The 25,750-nt window shown below is 40.6% G+C and overlaps 1 protein-coding gene across 1 annotated transcript in view; it reads right to left on the bottom strand.

Moving 5' to 3' along the window:
* Positions 1-529: 529 nt before the first annotated feature.
* Positions 530-25,750, bottom strand: part of ZCCHC14 (zinc finger CCHC-type containing 14) — a 51,102-nt gene continuing 25,881 nt past the window's right edge. The window contains exons 3-13 of the mRNA XM_061477353.1: positions 14,242-14,315; positions 11,419-11,490; positions 11,104-11,213; positions 9,159-9,253; positions 9,011-9,065; positions 7,690-7,963; positions 6,237-6,328; positions 5,184-5,311; positions 4,433-4,573; positions 2,874-4,346; positions 530-1,684 (exon numbers count right to left, since the gene is read on the bottom strand). Coding sequence (XP_061333337.1) covers positions 1,629-1,684; positions 2,874-4,346; positions 4,433-4,573; positions 5,184-5,311; positions 6,237-6,328; positions 7,690-7,963; positions 9,011-9,065; positions 9,159-9,253; positions 11,104-11,213; positions 11,419-11,490; positions 14,242-14,315 — 2,570 coding nt within the window. The 3' untranslated portion in view covers positions 530-1,628. The remainder of the gene's footprint in view (positions 1,685-2,873; positions 4,347-4,432; positions 4,574-5,183; positions 5,312-6,236; positions 6,329-7,689; positions 7,964-9,010; positions 9,066-9,158; positions 9,254-11,103; positions 11,214-11,418; positions 11,491-14,241; positions 14,316-25,750) is intronic.

The following is a 25,750-nucleotide window of genomic DNA, read 5'->3' as shown; positions in this document are numbered from 1 at the left end:
TCTGACGAGGCTGACAACTGCCCCCTGAGCACACAGGGCTGAAGGATGGCCCAGAACATTCCTTTGCTATGGTCCAGAAAGGTCTCAGCTGTCAAGCTCCTGCATCACCCCCTCATATGGACATTTCACCTCCAACACAACTTCCCTCGCTTCCAAGCAAAACTGGCTGCACCACTACATGTACCCTTCATCCTGGTGTGGTTTAAGTTGGTGTAAGAAATACCTCCAAGTGTAAACAAGGCTTTGGACTTTCAAGATGTCTTCCCAATTACAGTAAGGAAATAGCTCTGCGATACAGAAGACCCACCTAATGCTGTCAGATTCCCTGGTGAGCCATGAGGATCAGTATCTTCTTTCAAGCAGGCAGGACCAAACTTTCAAATGAGCAGTTCAGGATTTGTTTGGCTTCCTCTCGAGTCCTAATTTAGATTTGTCACCCACAAATGATGTACTCTAAGTAGTTAATACCAAAGCTAGTCATCTACAATCTATTGCAACGAAGGAGGCTGACGAGAAACCCGCCAGAGTCTTGATAATAATGAAGTTTACTACCTTTTACATGTTTGACTTCTACCACTTCTGAATCCTGTAGCAAAAGCCTCTGGGTAGGAGTCAAAGGGGTATTTTTTTATATGAAGTAAAGCAAAAGCTTACAAACTCTGCTGACAGAGTTCTTTTTCTTTTTTTTTTTTTGCATTTTTCTTTTAGGATGGTTTAAAACTCATTTACAAAAGCAGAATAATAAAGTTTCTGTGAAAGAGACCTATATACAGTAACAGGACTTAAAGGTTTTGTGTATTACAGGAATATATCCTTGAAGCCTTTTTGACTCTGGAGTCTCTGGGACTTGGACCCTTGGAAACTAAAGTCTATTCCACCGCTGGGAACCCAGCACTACCTAGCAATAAGTGAGACAGTGAAGCACAAGTTTGTTTCCAGAAGGAACCGAAACCGCCGTGTTTGTGTTCTTTTGGTAGGGAAAAAGGAGACACTTACTTCAGACTTTTATTGTGTGGTTAAGTCACGTATCGCCTGCTGGTGCCAGCTGTTAACAGCTGGAACTTCTTTGCCTCTTGCGCTGGTCTCAGTGACACTGCTGGAAGTGCAGAAAGCTCGAAGGGTTTTACATTCTTCTGTAGTGCAATCCTCAATAATCCCAGAGATTAGTGCCTGATCACTTTTGAAAAAAAGTAGACATTTTACCCAGCCCAGGGGTGCCAAAGTCCTTCCAAACGGCTGCTCCCACCTCCAGCCTCCAGCTTCCACCTCAGAATGAAGCTGCCCTGGAGCTCGATGCTTCCCCCCTTTGGAAGTCCACGTATGGCAACGTGGCTCAAGCAAAAAGAAAGTACCTTGGATGTTGTACTCGCATCAGGGCAGCTCCACCATCCATCGATCCCATGACATGGGGAGTCAGAAGTTCCAGCAACAAGATCCAAGCTTGAATTTGGCAATCAAAAATGGGTTCGATGCACCCCTAAGCTAGATTTTCTACCTAGTCTAATAAAGTAAAGCACCTTTGGATTAAAAAATACATTAAGCTTAACAGCAACTGGACGTCTCAATTTGTAGTTCAATCTCCTTGTATCTCCATGGCTTACAGTATTTTCTTGCCAGATGATAAAATATCAGTCTGTGGAGTCAAGACTTTCAGAGGGAGGGGCGTACTTCAGCCTAAACGTACCTGGAGAAGGGGAAACAGAAGAATTAGACAACATCAACTCCCTCATGTCCATTACATCTCTGCACTTGCTAAACCAAACTGCTTCTTACTGGGCACATGACACAGTGTTACATGTGTAATTACAGCACCACGCTAAGGTGCTGAAGCTGCAGGAGAGGCTGACAAACGTGTGTCTGCAGTCGATGGAGGTGAACATCCAAGCTTGGTTTTATGTAGTCGAAGTCAAGTCACTCGCTTAGATGCACTTTTAGGGCTGGCAAAAATTCATTTGGGGTGATGTGAATGGAAATTTAGTTAATGAAATGAAATTCATCTTAGAAAGGCACTGGGCTGTGTTTCTGAAGTTCTCTGAATTAGGACTGATGAGGCAGTGTTGCTTCTTCCCCACTGGCCACAATCAGTATGTTATATACAGAAACAGCGCTAGTTAACATACGTTTTAGCAGTGCTGTCAAGTTCTGCCTCAAAACCAAGTCACTTGTTAATATACAGTGTTCAAATACTTGGCTGCACCATATAAAACCAATTAGAGACACCCACTACGGACAACACACTGTGTAAAATGAACCCCTCAGTGCGGTTCCCTCCAGTCCAAAGTTCACGTTTCATTTTTGAAGCCTACACCACATGCAAATTATCCCAACACAGTGTGTCAATCCAGATGCAAGAGAAAAACGGGACTAGAAAGTGCTCTTAGTAAATGTAACGTTCTCTCTTAGTTGTTTCCCACCTGGCATTAAGGATTTCAGCTCTCTCCTGGGGAAGCCAGGTCTGTAACTGTGTAAGCAACATGCCCTACAAAATAATTACAGCAGCAAACACGGGACCTTCAGAAGCATCTGAACAGTAACTCACCATTTGGGTTACTATTTCAGGAAGGGAAAGGGGGAACAGAGCTGTTCGGTTTGTAAACATCCAGGGGAAGTTGCCCATTAGAACCAAAGATGACCTGGATGACAAGGTGTAAAGCAGCAGACCCTATGGGCCCTATGTACTTGCATTGGGCCTGCACAAAAGAACTTGCAAATACAGCTAAAACCCCACCAGCTTCCAAGAACAAGATCTCTTTAAGCAAGTCAGAAGTTAAGGACAGGGCACTGCCATCAGCCTCCCTCCAGCCCTCAGGGAATGCAGCCATTCCCCTTGGCTAGGCACAGCACTCTGCATCAGTCCCTCCTCCTGCTTTTACCTTGTCGATTGAAATCCATCGGAGGCTGTTTGCAGTCCTGAGCTCTGTGACCACTGGCCCCGCAGTTGTAACAGGAGAGATTCCCGTTTTTTTTGTGACTCGAACCATTGCCGTTTCCCATCATCCCCTGTGCCTGGTACACCCCTGCTGTCCCTGCCATAAAGTTCTGCATTGGTGGTACCGCAAACGTCGATTGCCCAGCCATCACGGAGTCCGGTGCTATGCCGCTGTTGTAAGCGGTGTGGACCACGGGGAAGGTCGTGCTGCTGTTGTACTGCTGCGTGTTGATGTAGCCGTTACCACACAAAGGGTTGAAGGGCAGAAACGGGAAAGTAAACATCGACGGGCCTGAAAATGGGTGCTGGAAATAGTTGGCGTAGCTGACGGTCATACCGCCGGTGCCGCAGTTCCCACTGCACCCGCAGGAGCTGCACACCATGCACCCGGGCGGCTGCGGCTGCTGCTGCTGGTGGTGATGGTGGTGGTGGTTCTGGTTTGGTACCGGGATGCTCCCTGCGGATCCGCTGCTGCTGCTGCTGCTGCTGCTACTGCTGCTGCTGCTGCTGCTGTAGAAGTTGTTGTCGGCAACAGAGGAGAGCGTGGGGCTGGAGCTGGGTGCGGGGCAGCTGGGCAGGTTGGCCATGGTCGCGTAGGATGTGGATGGGTGGCTGCTGGAGGAGGCTGCGTTGGTGTTTGCACAGAAACTGCCTTGCATTGGCGCCACTGGCACGCTGCTCATTGCAGAAAAGGCAACTTTGGTGTTGGCTGTGTACAGAGCAGTCCGGGGATTTATTATTGCAGGGGACACCGTTATTTGCATATTACTGGAGCAGGAAGTCTGTCCGGCAATGGCAGAATCAGTAGGAAGAGACGAAGACACCAGGAGTTTGATGGGTGGACGAGCCACGTGGAAGACCGTGCTGGATGTTACAGTGGCAGCAGTACTCGTTTCTACTATTAATCCTGGCTGCTGAGCTGTTTTTATCACTCTGTCCAGAGTTGAAGCATGTACAACTTTGGTTCGAGGACCAAAGTTAATAGTAGAAGTGGGTGAGCTGTTCTCAGCAGCACCTGACAGCACTTGCAAGGGCTGGTGGGGAGAAGATGCAGACATTACATCCACGACTGTATTTCCAAAGCTCTTTTCCATTTTAATGCTGCCCCTAGATCCAGGAGAAACTTTATTTCTCTCTTCTAAAGACAAAAGAGAATGCATAGACGATGAAAGGAGCTTCATGTCTGCATTGCCACGCTCTGATTTATGGACTGAGTTTAGCATCCGAATGGGGGTGATGTGAGTAGAGGCCGCTGACATCATTTGCATGGGCAGAGCGTGGTGGCTGGACGGACTGGAGCCTGCGTCATTTTGCACTGGCAAGACTTGAGCCGTGGGTCTGGCAGAGCTGGAAGCGAAATGATTCAGTAACATCACTGGCTTCTCCTTTTCAGAACCATCTAAGTGAATCTCCAAACCTAGGGACAGAAACATCCGTAAGTACAACAGCTTCACGAGACAAAGCTGGGCAACACAGGCACCCTCTCTGCTTGGTTCTGCTTACGTCTGTCATTCTCCTCGGCGCTGTCCGAGCTCTCTTCCCTTGTCTGGATCCCCATGGGGCTGGAAGAAGAGCTGGAATACTCAGATGAGCTGCCCTCACGGGGCAATGGGTGAGCTGGCTGATCCACATCCACTCGCAGCTCTGCAAATAAAGGGTGTACAAGCCATCAGGTAGTGCAGATGCGAGCGGTGACACCTACGTGGCGGGACTTAATTACAGCTGTTTCATGACACCATCTAACATACAGTGATGCTCAAGGTTTACAGACACACATCAGCTAAGGAGCAGGAGCCTGGAGCTGTAACAATTGCTGACCAGTGCAGCCAGCCATTCACATGGAACCCGCAAGCAGGAAACCACTTTTTACTGCACTACACATACACGGGAATCATAGAATCCCAGAGTGGTTTGTGTTGGAAGGGACCTTAAAGCTCCTCTAGTTCCAACCCCTGCCACGGGCAGGGACCCCTTCCACTAGAGCAGCTTGCTCCAAGCCCCTGTGTCCAACCTGGCCTTGAACACTGCCAGGGATGGAGCAGCCACAGCTTCTCCAGGCACCCTGTGCCAGCGCCTCAGCACCCTCACAATAAGGAATGAGACTTTTTGATTGCTCCCCATTAAGCCAATGACATTTTGGAAGATAAAGCTTATGATGGGTTGTAGAAAAAGCACTGTAAGAATGAGCTTGCTCTCGTGCAAGGTCACATTCAGCCCCCAGAGCAGAGCAGTGTCCTTTGCTCCTCTTTCTTACCTGCAGCATGGTTGCCACGAATACTCTGGATTGGCCCTACATGTGTAGTAGGGGGAACCCTTGCCACACCACTGCTGGTAACTGAAGAAGGTGTTGAGGGGTTTAGGCACCGTTTCTCCGACTTTTCTCTATGGGGTGATGGAGAAACATATGAGGAAACAGAAAATGGCTAATGCACAATGACAGATAAATCAATTTCTGAATGAAACCGAAGCAGACAGAGCCCACTAAATAATCCACTAAATGCTATGCTAATGTCAACTGCAAACGTTTGGAAATCGCATCAATTGTGACCACAGCTTCTTGCCAGCAGTTACATTTGGACTGTGCAATGTCTGGTTACAAAACTAATGCTCTTATTTGTACAGGGTAAAATATCACCCAACAGTGACTAAATCCTACCACACATGATATAAGCACATCCCAAGCATAGCCATGCACACCAAAACCAAAGAGAAGACAAATGCAGCTCCAAGTTTTCATTTTGTAAACACAATCTGGAAAAAACTAAGACTGATGAAAAGTGCTGTCAAGGAGCTTTGATAAATGGGCCTGGATTTGGATTTTTAATTACTTTTAAAGTCACTGCGGAAGCTTCAGAATAAACATTTCCCTCTAAGAGGAGATGCAAGAAAAAGACAGTCTGTTACATCAGTTTCCCCAAAGGGCTATTAATACTGCACAGAGCACTGGAAATATTATGTCTGGCAATACTGAGATCATGAAGGTGCGACCTTCATGAGAGGAGGTGACAACAGGTATTTATTATATGACTTTGTTGTTGTATCCTTTTAAAACAGAGTTCACAAACTCTTTCCATTCGGTTATGCCTACCACAACCATGAACAGGCGACAGTGAACCAGTAAGTAATAGATATTATCTGCTAAGAGCTTTTCACAGTAACCAACACATCTTCAGAGGATGGGAGATAAGCATTACCCACATTGACAGCTGGGAATCCTGGCAGGTATATGCTCTAGAAAGCAAAGGCCGTCATAAAACTTGCGTTAAATATGGCCTTAAAAAGACAGTTTCCCCACACACACACTTACTTCTCCAACTCTAGCTGGGTCTTGAGCTTCTTCTTTGCTCCCATGGTGAGGGATTCAAACTTATTCAGATCTTCCTCAGTAAGACTCAGAAACTTGTAAAGAAAAACAATGCGTGCTTAGTTTTACAGCCTGGAATGTTCTTATTTACATTGTTAATCAAGATCAACTCTGGAAGGCAACTTTAAAGCCATTTTTTAACACGCTAATTCAAAGAAACTCTCTGCTCTAGTTTTTGGTTATAGAATCTGTGTAGACAGAAAATGTGGGAAACCAGCGCAAAAGGAAGAACATCTGTAGATTAAATTTAATTAGGTGTGTGCTTATACTAACTACTCACAATAAACACGGGGAAATTTGTGTACATATTAAAATAGAATTTTGTGTTATAAATGGGTTTAAGGATCTGATTCTCTGGAAAAAAAAACCTCTAGTCTTCCTAGTTGTGTCGTTTAACACAGAAATCAATACGCAGTCAACTCATCAGTTTAATTAGAAAATATACTCCAAAATTAAATCTTATAACAAAATATAGACATAGAATATGAAATTGTAATATATACATTTATAATGTAATGAAAATCAAAGCCAGCAAAGTATGCATAATAGCACATGCTTATTTAAAACACACTAGAATATGCACGGTTTTGCTACTTTATTAGAGAACAAAACACTATAGATTTCCCTCACATAATGAAGAAAATCGAATCAGAAGACTCTGGTAACAGATTAGGATTAAATCCAACATTCTACAGCCAGCATAAAGCCACTCCAATCTAGACCTGGACCTAAGCACTTGCTCCACTGGAGGGCGTTCAAGGCTAAAAAACAGAAAGATTACGGGAATTTTATAGATGGGAGCTGGGTAAATGCTGCAAACGTATTCCATTTAGACAAAACCCAGCACACAGAAGTGTAATTTGTGACTCCTATTGTGCAAATATACAAGTGATTGCTTTCCCACAAGAATTTCAGCATAAAACAAAAACCTCACGTTCCCTTACAGGTACACGCACACTGATGTTCATTTCAGAAGTCTCTGAGTCTATTCTCTAAAATCAGGATAACAAATAGTTTTTGGACAAAAATCCACCAAGAAGCAGAAATAATAAGAAGAAAAGCCCCTACAATTTTTAGTTATGTGCTCCACATCGAAGGGATGAACAAGGAGCCAAAGCAGAGCTCCTGAGGCTGCATGCAAGATGGATCTTCAAGCATTCAGTGAAGCATGCTGAAGCAGGAGGCAGCTGTGGAACAGCTCAGGCCCGGACACAACACAGAGCCAAACAGAAAGGTTCTCATCAAAATATTACTGCTTCAAGAGAGCAAAACATTCACAACATTTGCCAGTAACTTCTGCAATTCTCAATGCAGATGTTTGCAGCCCCTCTCTCTGCACTAGAGAACACGAGTATGATTTAAAAGCTACCTCCCTTCTCTTAATCCACTGCCCTACCTTCTCCATCGTGAGCTGTTTGAAGACAGGATAGTATTTGTGCAACCGCAGTTTCCTGAGCCAGTCTAAGATCCCATTTTGCTCCTGTGTCTGAGGAGTCTGTGGACTGGAAGACATTAACATGGGTGAAGAAGAGGCGTCCATCTGGGTGCGATAGGCCAGCGATGAGCCAGTACCTCCTGCATGGGAACAGTGGGGTAGTGCAACAGGAGCAGCAGCTGAGTGTTGAACGTGATTCTGAGAAGACTGAATGCCAGCCACTCCACATATAGGTCTGCAAAGGAGTAATACAGTTCAGTTTAGCACATTGAATCTGTCTCACCCATAGCTCAAGCTACGATGGCCATACAAATCTACCACTTCCAGGATTTCTAGTAAATTCTGAACTGTTGGATCCAACTTGGAGATTTGTATCTCTGCTGTTCAATACCACAATAAGAACAGTGCAGCTTAGGGCAAATAGTGTTATCTTTAAGTTAAGCAGAGGTTTCTTTCTATAATCACAGCCAACATACAGTCTACTACCTCTGTGATTTAAAAGAAATTTAGAGAGAATGACCATAGTTTACCGTAATTCTTGGCATTATTAAAAAGAAGCCCAAATATAATCCTGTGGAAATTTTTACATGTGTAAGTGGCAAAATAACCCCCAATACTGGATCCTTGGAAGATCCTGTTTTTGTAGAAGAAAATGAAAGTTGCCTCTTCAGAGAATGAGTTCTAAGTTTGTTAAATCCTAACAAAAGGCAAGACAATTTCTTTCCTCCCAAGGCTGATTTCTCCCTCCCCTGGAAGAGGTCTCCTCTTCTCTCTGAAATGAAAACCCCTGCTGTACAAGGAAACATTCAAACATGCTGTAGAGAGAAAAGAACCCTTTCAGAGATGCTCTAGTCTCCCTCTGACCACAAAGACCTGCACTAGGGATGACACACCTACGATTCAGTTTCAAAACAATTCCTTCTAAGTATGTAATTGAGACCATTACCACTTCTGCAGTAAGCAGTGGATCACAAAGGAATCATCCATCACCACAGCTCAGCATTGAAGTGTTGATGCCAACTAGCAGCTACAGCTGTAAACCTTTAGAGAAAGGCTGCTCAGAGCAGGTTTTACTGCCAGCCAGCAGGATCACAGCAATCCTCTGATCTTATCTCCCATGTAACGCTGGTCAAGAGGTTTCCTCAAATTCTTCCCTGAACATACAAATTTCCTAGGGCAAGACAGCCACTGCTGATTTCATAACTTCCAAGGACAGATAGTTCCTGATACGATGGGGTTTTGCAACTAACCAGAACAAACGTAAACATAATAAATGTTTCACCTTCCAGATGTTCCCAGCGTGGTTCCTACTTTATAAAGGGAGGGATTGCCAGGATCTAGAAACAGGGAACAGAAGTTACAAGTGGTGTCTGTTTATGAAATTCGCATCTGTACAAAAAATTTCGGTTTTAAGCTTTATTTAAACTTACTCGAGCTCTGAAGTTGCTGTGAAGGAGATGAAGCGCTGAAGAACTTTCTAACGTGGTCATTTTTCACCACATGGGAAGGTAATGGTGCCAAATACCTGCATGTTCATCAAAAGCAAACACCCCCCCCCCCCCATTGTTATGTTTGATTTGGAGCTGCCTATAAAGTCAAAATTACAGACTGTAAATAACGTTTTGAAACTGAATTGGAAATTTTAAAACTGGAACATAGAAGACCTTTCAAATTAATAACACCACGCAATACTGAATCAAAGTATGGATGTTCTTACACTGAATACTACTTAAACACGTTATCATTGTGTTGCTTTCACTCTCCTGAGTGTTTCGGTAAAGATGCTTAATTTAGGAACACTGAATGTGTGTAAAGCAGAAAATGTTCAAATATAAACTTGAAAATTTCCCTTCAAATTCACGAATCTGAAGACCACAAAATATAGATGTATCTGTTATTTCATTCTCTCCTCTTGGAGGTAAACAGCAGATGCAGAGTCTGGCAGTGTAAGGAAAAAGGCTGTAAAACTTATGTCACGTTTGCTTTGGGATTGCCGTGCCTCTTTTGAGGGAAAATCTCCTAAAACTCTGTAATGCATAAAAAGTGTGTTCCATCAACATGTATAAACTTCTCATGGTCATGCAAAAACTGGTGCCAGATCTACAGATGTCAAAACCATACAGAAAATGGTTTTAAAGAGACCATTTTGACCGTATCTTTACCATTTTAAGTGTCTTTTGAGTAAAAAATAACTCAACTGCACACATGCACACAAATATGCTTTCTACCTTGAAAAATCACAGTTAAAATTCTGAACATTACACCCATGCAGCATTTAACAGAACAGCTTCTTTCTCTGCTCCAGAGATGCAACCACTGCTCTGGGAACACAGACTGCTGCTCCATTAACCTAGATTTGCAGACTGTTGCAGGCTGAACAGCAGCAGCATGCATTCTTCCTTACCCTCCCTAAGTCCTGTCAATAGCCTGTGATCCTTAAAGCACAGAAGGGACTATCTGAAACGTTAATGCTGTTTGCCATTAAAAATAATCTAGGCATGTACCTGCTGGCTCTGACTGTGGAAAACCAATATCCAGGGTGGCTCTGCCAGTCTGGATTTAGGGAAAATAGGTGCTTAGCAGAAGCTCTAACAGAAGTTAATTAGTATTTTAAAATGCCATTCAATACTTTGCACAGATAAAGACAGTAGTAGCTGACAATAATTTAAGTCCTTCGAATTCTCCTAGCAAAACTATTGTGGTATCCAGAAAGAGAGATCTGATGTGACCTGCCACAGATTGTAGTTTAGATTAGATAATGGCCAGGTGATTTGTGATAACGTGAGGAGGTACTTTAAAAACGTCTTGGCTGCTAATGGCTTCCACAAATTTAATGGCTATTATATATACATACATATATATATATATATATATATACACATACCTACCTTTTAAAAATTAAAATAAATACCATGACAACCTAGAACAACTGAGACAACACAAAAACCCTCTAAAGGGGTAAGGGTAAAAAAGAAAATGCCCTCAACCCATCCCTCAATACGGAAGGATGACTATTGAGGCAGCTGTATTTTTCCTGAGTTTCCTGGCTATTTTCTGAGCCCAAACCAAGCTTCTGCAAAGCCCATGATCCTCTATTTGTTTTGAATAAGGAATTAGGAAATGTCAATTCTCCAAGAAGCTTAATACTGAATATTATTACCATCTGTATTTCCGAAGAAAAAATTCCTAGAAAATTCTTCCATGCTGGAATTAGTAGAACATCAAGAAATAACGCTCAGGATGAGCCTCTAATTTCTTAAAAGTAATTTGGAATAGGAACGTATTATTTCTATTTCCTGGGTTTTTTTTCTTCCAGTTGGTGAAAAAAGCCAGTGTTAAGGAAAAAAACCCACAACAACAGAAATCTCAGCATACCTAAGGTCCGATTCCAGGTCCATGTGGTTCCGTTCTAGGTAAAATGAATCTGGACCAGCTAGGCAAGGAATGAATTTCTCCAAGTTTTCTTCTGGATACAGCTGAGACAGCTAAATGTGGAGGATATTACAAATAATGAGTGAAAAGAAGACTTGTTACTCATAGGAGTTTCAATGCACAGCAATTTGTAAGTCAAACATTTTATGAAATTCAATCTGTACTATCTCAGCATATCTGAAAAATGTCATTTGACAAAGCTACACAGAGGGATAAAACATCTTCCTGTGCTCAAAGTGTTTTTGATATCGCCTTTACCTTTGAGATAAAATCAGTCACTTCAGAGGAAGATTTGGTTACCAACGTCACTGAAGAATCAGACCACAGGACCTTAGGAAGTGAAAAGTATTCAGTTTAGTAACTAATGGTCAGGGACTTAAGTTTGGTTCCAAAAGATCAATTATGGTCATCAAATGTCACCCCCCGATTTCAAGAGAGTTTGTAATGTGTGAGAGCAATAAGGAAAATCTCTCTCTTGTGCACAAGTAACTATTACTCAGTCCTCCCTCGCTGCCTGGTTCTTGCTGTTATTATACTTAACAGCTATTCTGAATGCTTAAAAAAGCACTTCATAGTTTACACAGCCATTGCAAGCTGCAGACGTCCAGTATTAAGCAACAGACTACTAAGTAATGGAAATTTTTTTCTCTCATTACTGTTAAAGAAAACAGCTGGTTTGTAGAATCTGATGTTCAATATGAACAACTCGCCACAGCACAACAGTGCCTATTTATAATTAATCAACTCCATATGCCATGCAAAGTTGAAGATGGCAGCAAATCACCACACTGCAAAGAAAGGCAAAGCCTTAGAAAGGAAACCTGCAGCTCCTGCTCTAGCTACACTCTTTAGACACCATCTTGTATATGCCCTAGAAGAAGGAAAGGGTTCAGTATCTCTTCCCGTATGCATTAAAGTCATTACATTCTTAGATACAGAGGCTTTTATTGCGCGGTAGATGATTAGTTTAACTGAGCCAAAGCCAGGATTTCTTGGCACAAAGGACATCAGCATGAGACCAGCCAACGATAAATGCCTTCAGACTTCAGGTATCTGCTCACGGCGTCTGGGAAGCATATGGATCTTCATCAGTTCTATAGGGGAGGAAGCTGGATTTACGTGTTAAGAACCAGGCGACCATCTTCTCACATGACACTAGTTTCAATGACAACTGAAAACATGCACAAAGTTTTTCCAGCCACCAGAATGCTGCCAAAAAGACTGGTGAGAGGAGAGTATTTCAAAATACATTACATAATGGAGGAATTTCCTCTCTGAAGAGCTATTACACAAAAAAAAATAAGGAAAAAGAAAAGAAAAGATGAGAACTTAAGCAGTTTCTGTTATTACAAAGCCTGTGGGGGTTTTTTGTTGGGTTCTTCTTAATGTTCATGATAAATGAATACTTTTTTTAGAATTCATGAGAAGTTTCAGAAAAATCTAGAACTTTCTCTTTCTTTCTAGTTTTGTAATAACCCAGTATTTGTTATGACTTCCATTTCGCCAACTGGTTATAATTTTCAATACTTATAAAACAAAAATATGAATCATAAACGCAGAGAACAATAACATTACAAAGCGATGCTGAAAACACTAAACTACTCTATTGACCTTCTATTCCCAAGCTGCTAAACAAAACATTTAATAGCTGGGTTTCTAACCGAGCAAACAGCAATTTATTAGCTCAACTAAATTACATACTATTCCTTCAGCTATAAGCTGTCAAGTGAAATACTGGTGAAAGTAATTTCTGGTATTCACAGAAAAATTCATAACAGAAAAAGATGTTTCACAAAACACTAATATGTAACTGCATGTTTCATAGTGATTTTTAAAATCCCTTGAAAAACTCCTTTCTAATACTGATGTTTGGAACAATCATGGGATTTGGAAAACGCAGAACAATATCAAGTCACGCAGAGGTTAATGCTGTCAACATCACAGGCAGATGCTGAACTGATCTTGGGTGGTAGTTTTAAAGAGTAACTTTTCCTTTTTGATAAAACTGCAGAGAATTGAAATTCTGCTGTTTTCTTTCGAGTTCTCCTTTTCTCACCAACTGTTTGGCTCTGCCGCCTCATTAAGCAAACCAAAGACATTTTCTGGGCTTTGCAAGTCTGAATTTTGGAATACATCACTCCAACTAGATGGAAGAAAAGCAGTTTGCCATTCTTGCTCGCCAGCACCCAGAATCCAGTCTCTGCTATTAACACGAGGCTTCACACAATGAAGTCATCCCTCCACAGAAACTGTGAGCAATGACCAGACCTCCAAAAGCTGCGTGAATAGGAGGGGAAGCCACTTCTCCCAGCAGCCTGTGGCTAACCACCCTCATTCCAAAGAAACTATTCTCACTTCCAGTTTGAATTAGTCTGGCTTCAATTTTCAGACCTCAGTTCCTGTTATGCCTTTTTCTCCTAGATTAACACTGCCTTTACAGTGCAACATTTTCTTCCCTTTGAAAACACTTTTATAGGATACCGAAAATCATCTTTCAGTCAAGTTCTTTAAGTCTCTCACTACACAGCATTTTCCTCAAGCTTTGAATAACTTCCAGGGCTATTTTCTGTCCTTCTCATCACTCCTTTTATAATCAGTAATGCCTGAAGGTCACACCACAGTCTCACACTTCCCTCAGTGCTGAATGCAAAGATAAATGACCGTCCTACCTCTTTTCCAGTATGTGCAGCAGTGCCCACAGAGTCTAAACTCTCATCTGTCCAGATTAAAACTTAAATTCTTTCTAGCGTCTGCATTCAGCCCAAGGGTAACTGTTCTGTAAGCATGGCATGATATTTCCCCCTAAATATATACTTAGCCATAACTTGCTGCATTAGAGTGAATGTATCTATTTTGCCTGTGTCCCACTTACCAGACAATCTCTGCATCACCCACATATATTCATAATCAGCCATTTATGACTACTTCCAAATCACTGATTAAAAAATAAGACTACCATTTGTCTCAAAGAAGCTCCACTAGAGCAACTTCTGGGATCTAGCACTGAGGTTTGAGAATTTCTTTAACTTCTCCTTAAGTATGATTATTCTCCTTTCTTTCATAGTAGAAAACCAACCTTACCTCAAAGGAATATTCAACATTTCTTTCATTCTTCTTGTGTGCCAGTCCCTTTAATTCCACTTTTTCAACACTCACTATGAAAAAACAAAGAGATAAGAAGAATGAAGCAGATATTCAGAAACGCATGCAAAAGTGATGACTCTCTGATACTGCCAGGACTTGCTTTGAGAGCACCTCATACTTGTAGCAGTGCTTTGGGTGCCCAGCTCAGGTAGGGAGGTTGATACCACTGCTGTATGATGCTTTCAACTCCAGCCTTAACTAATACCCAACAACACACCGAATGCAAAGTTCCTCATGGCCTTATCATACCATTCGTCTATATAGTTAAGTGTGCTACACAAACTGCATGGACTTATCCTAATAACATCAAGTAGCAAACACCATCCCTCTGAGGGAAATCTGGTGCACAGAAAATGAAGACAAAAAAAGCCTCCATGTTTTCAGAGGCTGATTTTGCAGGCAGTTTAGTGTGGGTTTGTTGCTGCGCTGACATCATGACAACTCCTCGACCGCAGTTTCATGGAAAATTTCAGCCTCAATTACTGCAATTGGAGTAAGTTGTAAGTAAAAACAGGATCTTACTGTGGAAAGGGTTGAGTAACAGCACAGGTCACTGCTTCCATCTCTACATGTGGTACACAGCCGTCAAAGACACAGTCTTAAGCATTAGATATTTGATACACTGAATTCCTGGAGCCTCTCATTTCCCTGCACCACAGATAGAAATTCCACCATGCTAAACTTTATGAAAATTATTTCACTGACTTTCTATTTGTCTTGCAAATTTCTCCTCTCTTTTGACTGCACACATGGGGATACCGACACAGGGAATTTTTCTTACAAAAACCTAACGTACATCAGCTTAACTATTCAAAAGCAATTATACTAAAACAAAGACACCGGAATTTTACCTCCAAGTGAGGTGCCTGAAGGGATGCATGCTGTGTATACAGTGTCTCACTTAGTGCTTCTCACAAAACCCAGAGATCTACCATTTTGTTTCTGGTGAATCACCATTTACAACACGTTTACCTATTCTCAAGGCTATTTATACACTATATTACCTGTAAGACTCAAACCCATGTTTATCACATGTAACTTCCTCATAACATAACTGCATGTCAGAAGAGCTGCAATGCAAAAAGCCATAGAGACCGCATTACAACAGGCAAACTGTGTCATCAGCCTCACGTCTCCCTGCTCCCCACAGCGAGCTTGATTTTCCTCTATCTCGAAACAATCACGACCTGAAGTCTTTATTGTGGCCATTTAAAAACTCCTTGTGTGTCCTGTTCATTTAAAACTATTCCAGCCCAGTTCTTGTCTCTTTTAAAGACCTCCTCTTCCAGTCTCATTTATTTGCACTTGAAATTTTTGGAACAGGCAAGTTTTAAATAGATCTACAGATGTTGATGCCTGTCTTTAAAATACAGAATTAACATTCCTTTTATGATCCTCTCAACCGCTCCTTCTCCATGTAATTCCCAATTACAGTAACATAAATCCATGAGCTCACGAATAATGTCAGTTCATTATTCTCTACTTCCTCCTGCATATTATGCTTTTTGTAGAGATTTGCTCATCTTCAAATTTTCAGTGGGTTCCTCACCTGCTTCCTAAATGATTTTATAGTACTACTGAGCTGGCATGTTGTGTGCTGAGCACCACAGGAATACAATATGCATGCCAGGTATTGAGGAGCTATCTAGACAGTATGAGTGGCATTAACATTTTACCATGCACATGGTACAGAGGTTTTCTTGCTATTTTAAGGAAAATCTATCTTGGTACACTTAAGAGATTTCAGGCCACCCCTAATTGTGATCACAGTTAAAATACACTGAGTATTGGTTGGAACTGTATGTGCTTCAAAATTATAATTAGAAAGAACTCATGAAGTGGATATTGATAAGGGGTATCACCATGCAGCTGGTGAAACAGCTGAAGGATGAGCAAAGAACTAGCAGAAAGCCTACCGTCAACTGCTGCAGCATCTCTTCTTGGAGTGGGATAAAGCAAGCCAGAAAGGCATTGCAAGTCAAAGCCTAACAAAGACATAGTAAGTGTTCCTCAGCACTTGTCATTCATAGCAAACCCAGTGCCACTTTACTGAACGTGTTCTTATCATTGGCATTTCTACAGTATTCAAACCCCATTTCTTTACCTATCCTCCTACAGTAATTCAGGCAAATAGGATTACCTATCAATGCAAAATCTAGCTATTGCTTTTTTACTATGTGGGTTAATAACAGACCTTAAATCACCTCATGGATTTTGTTGTGCTGACAGTTCCATGACCTTCTCATGCTAAAGTTCTGGTCTGAACTTGCCCAGTTAGTACAATCTGCTGAAGTGAATTTATCCTCTGGAAAATGATTGCAATTAGCAAAGTGGACCATTGCATAGTTATTTCTGCACCTTGTAGCAATTCTAAACCTAATCTTGTAAGATTAGGTCTGTCCTAGAGCATGAAATATAGTTCATTGTGCTGCAGCAATATGCTTCTAGGGACAACTGGCTAGATAATTACTAATTATAGGAAGTGCTCCAGTAATTTTCTCCTAATTATCTAATACCATGAAAAATACAATCTATCTAAAAAATTACCTGAGTTCCTGTTTAATTTGTCCAGTTGTATGTTTCTGTTACATGGCCTCTCAGATATTCTTTGTATTATTTATGTTGCAGTTGGTTTTATTAAAATAAGCCTCATAAACCTACTGTGAAACTCAACTTTATTCAGAGCAATCAATTATACAATATTCAGGAAGAATAAGGTGCCATCTACCAAGCAGAAGTGAGTGGATATTAAATTTGCTAACTAATAATAGAGTGAAAAATTATGTATTTTCTTTAAACTGCATTTACTATCAAAAGCATGAGAAAATGCTCAAAAAGCTGACTCCACCCAGTATCACTATAAATGATTTCATAACCAGAAAACCTTTGTAAGGAATGAAGGACACACGAATGCTGTTTGTCTCTTCAGGATGCTGAATTCAACAAAAAAAAAATAATCAAGCTTCCCAATCCAAGGGATAAAAAGAGTAAAATTACCATTTCTAATACAGGAGATAGCCTGAGATCGCATATCTGCACTTCCTTACATCTGAGCTTAGAGTCTGGAACTAATCAATGGGAGCTCATCCCCAAGTAGTCCAGCTACGCTCTCCATGTTAGGCTTTGTTGCGTGCATGGGGCAGGACCCACATGGAGCAGATTGGCAGGACATCAGTGACAACACATCTCAGAGACATACCTTTTGCTCCCCTCTCCCAGCACTTCCCTGTAAACTGATCCAAGAAAAGTGCCTGCACATTAGTGTACATGCCTGCCTCGCTGCTAGGCTAAGCTGCATTGGCAGAGGGGCACAGAAGACTTTCATTGTGGAGATTTATCCACAATTACCTAGGGAATTAAGGCAGGGAAGTGAAAGTGTCAGACAAGATCACAAATGACATATGAAGGGGGTAGAGAAATACAAAGAATGATGAGGCCTTTGGGTTACAAGTGCTTTCCAACACCATTCAGAAAAGGGCAGAGCACTGCAACCTGTCCACACACATGCATATTGCCCATCCTATGCACCAATGCATAGTTAGTAGGAACCAGATTTTTCACTAGCTGAGCCTCTGTTGTTTGCTGAAGTCTACCTTGAAGGGGCAGCAGACGGCACAAAACCATCTTCATTCACTCACATATTTTCTGTAATCAAATTTCCCAAGTTGTTTTCTTTATTATTTTTTTTAATATTACTTTATTTGCTGCTTTCTTTCACACGCAAAAGAGAAGCCTTCTTCACGTAGTTTTCAACTGTACATAGAACTGTATTAAGTATGGAAGCTTGCATTCGAAATACAGCACAGAGGCAGAAATCACACCCGTTAGAGGCGCTTCTCCCCAGTCCAAAAATGTCAAGGTAAGAGAGTTAGTGGGCTTGAAGACATTTTATTCAGTTCTGTTTTCTTATTCATGCCTGGGATTTTTACCCATTTGACTGGTATTAGTGCATTTGTCATCAACCAGTTGAGGTTTTCCATGAAGGCACAGACAACTCCTCCCCTCTTCCTCATGACCACATATTCAACCCTCTGGCTTTCATGATACCAGCCCCTATCAGCCTCTCCCGGGTGAAAGAGCACAATCTTGGACTTCCTCCTCCCAAAATGGCAGCAGCTATATAAGGTCAAACACTTCAGGATTAGCCACTCCTGGCAGGCCAGGGTAAAACATGCACTGGATATAGGCAACATCAGAAGAGACATCATCTGTGGAAGCCACCTTAATACCCCATTGCTGGCTGGGGTTTTTGTAACTCCCTTTTTTCAGCTTCTGGATCAAGCCCCTATTAACCAGTAAAAGGACTGGAAAATTAATGTCTCAATCTACACCGAGATATTTTTTCTATTCCTCCTGAAAAAGTAAAAAAAAAAAAAAAAGTTAATCACACACATGCTGATTGAAGGCTACACTTTTTTCATAACATCCAATATTTCAGCCTTAGCACAAGCACTCTAGAATTAAATCAAAGATCTGTTCCATCTTTCACTATTTTTATTATGCCTATCAGTACAATTTATACCAGTATGTGTTTCCTTTGATTTCATTAACAGCTTTACAACAGCACCTTTTTTCTAAGCCATTTTCTTTACTGAAAGAAAACACATTAGAGTCTAGAGCTTCATCTGTACAACACTAGATGAAAACCACAGAGCAGGAGCACGTCACAAGAGCTGAGCAACTGAACAACACTGAAACTACCAGGAAGAATTTACCCCATCATCTAAAAGAGATGCCATATCTAGCTCATTATTTTCCTTTTTATTAAAACACTGCATGTAGGTTTAGCTTTTATGGCATGTAGCATGGAAATACTGTTCTCCAGCATTCATGTAGTAAAATTTGAGTGTAAAGAACTAGGTTGGACCTGTATAGATCGAGACAATGGTACCAGACACAAAAGTAATAATAAATCAGCATTTATGTAAAGCAGGAAAAAAAATCTTAACTAAAACCCTTTAGTTTGTGTTATACGGGAGGCCAAGTACATACTCACAATTGACGCTTCTAAAGATTTATTAATTTTCATTCATGAAGTTTTGCCTTCATGGAAACAGGCATTCAAACACAAATACAGCCATTGAATTTTTGCTGAAAAGGTCTACTTAACAAAAGGGAACTAATAAAATACTTTCCATATCCTTATTTACAGGGAAGTGGTAACCAAAAATGCAAAGCCAAGGCTTTCATATGCCAACTCCTCTTGTTTTGCTAAAAGCAGTACTTCAAAAGGAGCATTACTCAATTACTGTTGTACATTAGACATCAGAAGGTAATCCCAAATGACTGCCCAAAACTGGAAAACAAAACCCCACAAAGTCTCCCCACTGACCTCTCAAACCCACCAGTATTTACATTCCCATACATACAGACAAAGGAAGGGGAGAAAAAAAAAACAAACAACAAAAAACAGTTTATTTTATTTCTAATTTCAAATTTATTTTTGGCTACAAGCACATGAAAGTAAAGCTGTTGGCAATTGCTTTTGTTTAACAACTATCAACTGAATTGAACTAAAGCAGAGAAACTGCTCCTAAGAATGAGCTAAAGATGTTTGGGCTTTTTTATCTGCCTGTTTTCAGAAAGACTCCTGCTTTCATGTTTCTTATATTTTAGAAGCTTTTTATTTAGGCTACAATGGAGAATGGAAAAAAACTAAGATCCACTCTCCTTACTAGCAAACACATTGAACCTCATCTTGCCACAAACACACAAGACTAAGTTTTCTCATCAACTAAATACATTTTATTTCCTACCCTGCTACTTCTGATAAATTATCTATTAACCAGAATACTGGAAGCCTAAAGAAACCTTGCAGATCAAACACTAGGTTTTCAAAGCACATATGGAAATGGTTGACCAAAGTCTATAAGATGAGAAGATAAGAGAGAACCGAGATCTACACAACCCTGGTATTAATCAGCAACTTTCAGAACCTGATGTTAATGATAACATCCCAGGATGTCAAATAAGGTCAGCCTCATGTTTATTCACTAAAAACCCTTGTAATAAGTCAGAGATTTAATACTAATTACAAGAATAAACTTGTAATAGTTTTGTCATTAAAGCCAAGAAAGAGCTTGCACTGTTGATCTGTCCCCAAGACTCCTTTAGAGGAAGATTTCACTGGAAGCATGTCCCCAGAGCCTCACTTCAAACTTTGACCTAACAGGTTCTGAATCACTCAATGTTAAGAGGACACTGAAAACATTCGGCTTGAACTCTGTTCAATTCAACAACCAGCAAAAGCACACCCCGGATTGTTTCATGACTCATTAACTCACAAACTAGTCCTTTTAAGAGATACCAATCTGCATCAAAACACTGATGGGCCAGAGTCCAAATAATGGAATGACAAAAGAGGCTCTTTTCTATTAAATAGTTTGTACTTACAGAAACTGTGCTTCTGGGGAGGGAAAGAACATGAAAAAACAGGAAACACAAAACATTCTCATAATGTAAGTGCATCAAAAAATTAAAAAGCATGACACAAATTTAACTTAAATGACAAGTGTAAATCACTCAGTTATGAGCTTGTCTATCCACAGCTATACTAGAGGGAAAAAAGCTTCCACTGAAGAGCATCAAGAACCATCTTTAGACTATTTCCTTAAAAGTAAGGGAAAGCAGGTAGGGATGTGTTTCTTTTTGAAAATGACTTATTTTAGTACCTAGAAAAAGTCAAACCTAGGAAAGGATGAAGAGATTTCTCTACAGTTCACTACATTGAGTTGTCATGTAATAATGACCTTTCATTACATCATTAGTGAAGAGAAATGACATCTCATTCTCAGAACTCTCCAGACACAGCAGGGTAATTTATTAAGATATTAACCTATTTTTATATAATACAGTGGTTATGGATTGAGAAAATGTGTGAAGAGGCATAACTGGGACACTGAAGTGATCCCAAAACCTTGGTATGAAAGCACAGTGAGATCTTTGCTTATTCTCCCTTATCAGGTATCTTCAAAATCCTCCATGAAGCCCAACTCATCCAGGAAACTATGGACTGTGTTCCAGGGATGAGACTGGTGCATGTACAATAGCTCTGAAACTTAGTTGTGACCACTGCAACACAAAAACCATTGAAATGTTCTTGAAAAGAAATACCACATTTATCTAGACTCCAAACAGAGCAAATTCTTTAAACCAAGTATCCTGTAGAAACTAATTTTGCTAACACAAACTCAGGAGACAGGACTAATTACCATCACAGCTTTCATTTATGAAAACAAAGGAGGGAAAATTTAGCAGAGGACAAAAAGGGGCCTCTGCTTCTTGCCTGAAGCTGGTCAAGCAGTGTGTCATAGCACATGACACAAGACCTACCGGCCAGCAGTTATTTAGCATGTTGTATCACTTGCTGCTCCTTACATTTCCACTTTCTGGCTTTTACTTCTCTTAATCCTAAGGGTTTGTGGTTCCTTAAGAGTCAGTGCTAAGTTGAACATCTTCTCTTACTAAGAGAGATGGTTTTATGAAGAAAAAGGGAGAAAACAAAACTCACGTTTAAGGTATGTTAACTTGTTAAAACCCAGTTCAGCCTTGTAACGGGGTCCACCACCCTGTGTTCTGCTGGTATCTCTTAAGACTGAAAGTAGAAGAGCAGACAGCAGATTTTCTTTCCTTCTAAAAAGGAAGCTACAGCTAGGGAAAAACTCGTAACCAGTTTTAGTAGTTAGCAAGAAAGTCTTCTGGCTGGTTGTTGCCACACAGGAAGGCAATGGAAATTAAAGCTTCGTGAACATCATGAAAAAAATTCTGTTAGCACAACATCAGCAGAAGAAATGCTCTTAAAACTGTCATTTTCTTTGTCAGAAATAAGGATTCTTTCAATTTACAGGACAGGATCACAGACAACACATACTTGTAACGTGACTTTTAAGTGACAAATTAATTTTCCTTTAATTTAAAAGCAAGACTTAAGATTATGAACTGCAATATTCCACAGGAAATAATTACACAGCTTTTACAGAAAATCAAAGACATCGGTTTGCTTTTGGCAGCATACAGGAAGCAGTAATACACTGACATTGTATCACTCACTCCCAATCAAGCTGGTAGTTTTCATGTTCCTGCTATTTCCTGTTTGGCTTGTTTAACTTTCCAACTAAGTGACCTTCTTATGTTTCTAAAAAAAAAGAAAAAAAGACAGATATTACAAAAAAAACTCTGTATATCTTAGGTTTTAAGATTTAATTGAATTCATACATTGTTTTGAGTCTGCTGAACGACACTGTCAGCACTTCAGCCAACCACAAAAGCCGATCAACGTAAAGAATGGTTTCGCAACTTCACTGGATTCAAAAAGCTTAAATAAACTGAAAACTGTCTGTGCTGAAGGCTGGAGAAGACTCCCATCTGGAAAGGAAAATGTAAACCCCAGAAGAATCAGTCAGCTGCTTTCAAGAACCAAGCTACAGCATCAAAAACCAGCATGAAGGCTTTTCTTACCCACTACTTCAAGCCAAGAGCACTAACATTCACATTGCTGCCGAGCTGCCTGCCACTGCCACTGAAGAGAACTGCCTTACAAGTTGCCTTGTTTTCTTTTCTAAGGCCAGAAAAAGCTTTTGCAGAATAAATTACCCAGAAAGGGCTGCTGTATTGGACATATTTGCGTAACAGCTCCACTGCCTTACTAAATCTGAGCACCAGCACATGTTACTGAGCAGGTGCTGTGCCTTGAAACATATACTTACCAAGGATATGCTGTTGAAATATATATAATAACGCTCTGGGCTAAAGGAGAGCTATGATATAGAGCCAGGAGAGTCTGCAAGAGTTTTGACATTAGCTAGGGACAGCTGAGCAAAAGGTAAACCATCATTTCTTAATTTAAGTAGCTCTAATCAAGCAAAGATGGATCTCTTTGTACTGTCACAGAACATATCCTGAAAGAAATGCTTAACTATGTTTTTTAATACCATGGAAACACTTTGGCATTTTCAAGCATCATTTTAGGTGAATACTTGCAACACTGAAAGCTTCAAGATATCCTACAACAAATTCAGACTAGTTGCAGTGTTTGGGAATAATAAGCATGTGCTCAAATTTTACTGCTCGGTGGTTGGGGGACTGCTGCATTTTTAAAGGACTTCAGAATTTAACTGATAAAATATACTTACTGCCCAATTCCCCAAGCTGGCTAATTCTATATGTATCAGCAGCTAATTAACTATTTTCATACAACTGTGAAAAGCATGTGTTAAGTTATGAATGCAGCTGTGTACTTAATTTGCTTGGAGATCCAGCCCAGTGCCTGGCTCATCTTCCTTCTCCAATTTAACTAGATTTCTCTTTCCAAAAGCTCTCCTGTAAAAGTGACCATAAGCCCAAAGGCTCAGCGTGAAGGCAGCGTCAGTAACCACTGACATACATTCTTGTATAGGCAATTAAAATAAGCAGGCTGCCCATATCTAATTACACAGCCCATGGCAGTAAAAATATCTCTGCAATCAAGAGCGATGTTCAAGTTAGTATATAAATACTTTTACTTACTGGGTAAGTAACAGGCTGTATATTTAGTCTAGTTTTATCTGATCAAGTAATTATTTTAATTGCTGTTCTTAGATCCCCTTTAAAAGAAAATATTGGCTTTATTTCTTATTTTTAAGGGAAGGTTAGTTCATCCTACAGAAGCCTTATGCTCCCCTAGAAAGGATTTCCTCTAATTCACTGGAACACCCACAAACCCAAGGCAAGCCAGATGATTAGTTCTAATACGAATGCTGTATTCACTGACAAAACTAAAACTGCAATCTCAATTTTCCGTGGAGAACACTCTTGGTAATGTAGGTCCTTTTCCTAATAACAGATTTTGTGCTAAAGTGTACGAAACACGAGGCTTCACTAAATCTAAACATCACCAAAGGAAACAACCCCAATTCAGCCAAAGCCTCTGAAGTTTCTATGTCTGCGTGGAACAAACACCCTGAGCTTAGAAAGGGCATATAAACCTGAAAGGGAACCAGAGGAAGAAAACGTGACACATTCAGGTAGTCTCCACAGCAGGGAATCCAATGGCATTTGCTTTGAAGTTTACATCAGTGTCCGAAATACAGCCTGACAAATGGAGTGTCACACCAACACAGCTGACCCACCACTGAAGCAATGCAAGATGCCACCTTTGGGTGCAGCTTGAACTAACAACAAACCATCTTTTTCGGAAGGATGTGGCAAATGGGAACAGAGTTAAGGCTGCCTACTATCCATTAGTTTTCCTTCATCACACAAGATTTCATTCATTTAAGTCTTCTAGGTCCCACTCCGATAATTATAATCCACTGTTACTCTTTATTAACAAGACCCAGTCCCCACTGCATAAAAACAATTACAGTTGTAATCACAGTTGCATCACATGAGGATTTGCCCAGCAACACTTTAAGCTTCTAGGTCACCAAGTCAGGACCTGATTATTACTTGTATACATGTATTACTGATCAAATCTTGTCTGGCGTCCAGAATGCAGGAACAGTGATTTATATGAAAGTAGAAAAGGGAGCAAGAATACATGTTAGTGTTTTTTATATATATATATATATATATATATATATATATACATACACACGATATAAACATATGTTCATCTTTTTTTTCTACAGCACAAATACCACTTGTGGGCTGCAGTATGTAACCATATATCAGCATAGCTGGACCCCTGTCAGTGAGATTACAGCACAGCAGCTGCTCAGCCAGCATGCCCTGCCTTGAAGGGCAATCTGGTGATAAAACACCAGAGCTCTGAGATCAGATGCTGCCTGCTCCAACCTTGGCAGAAGAAACCCTTCAGCTACCTAAAGGAGTTAAGAGAGTTTCCAACTCCAAATCAAACATACAGCAGCCATGTGCATTTCAAACTCAAAGGCACATGAATACACACTGCTAGTCTTATTTGAAAGACAGATACTCCAGAACAGCACAGTTTAATGCTCATGTAAATAAGCATGTGCTGTTTTCTGCATGTTAGAGAACAGTACCAGCATCTTGAAACTCGTGACTTAAGGCCGTAGCAGCAGGGACAAAGTAATTTTATAGCTTTTTTTCCACCCTCCCTAAAGAATTCCGACATGAAAACCTTGTTAACGATGAGAAAATATTCTGTTAGCATACTATGTAAGAACACCAGGCTCAGGGACTAATAGAACAGGCAAAACCTTCAGTACATACAGTCTTGCCAAGAGCCACAAATGCATTCAAGAGCTTAGCTCAGTGAGAAACAAATATCCCTCTGCACAACCACTTCTGTGAGGTTGTTCTTTTGTTGGCAATTATGTCCTTGTACATTCTCAGGTCTCTGGTCTCAGGCTTTAATATTCTTGTTCCCTTTTCTGCTTTTGTGTAAATCAATTGTTCCTTCATTCTGGACCCCCGACAAGATTTTACTAGTAATTCAAAGAGACAGAGAAAAGTTCTAATTCAGCATTTAAGCTTACTTTGAGAT

The sequence above is a fragment of the Pezoporus flaviventris genome, unplaced genomic scaffold (genome assembly GCF_033815535.1).
Source record: "Pezoporus flaviventris isolate CSIRO_AGI_PZ_B2104156 unplaced genomic scaffold, CSIRO_AGI_Pfla_v1 ptg000105l, whole genome shotgun sequence".
Classification (NCBI taxonomy): domain Eukaryota; kingdom Metazoa; phylum Chordata; class Aves; order Psittaciformes; family Psittacidae; genus Pezoporus; species Pezoporus flaviventris.
The sequence above is the reverse complement of the archived record's forward strand: the minus strand, read 5'-3'. Positions and strand labels throughout refer to the sequence as shown.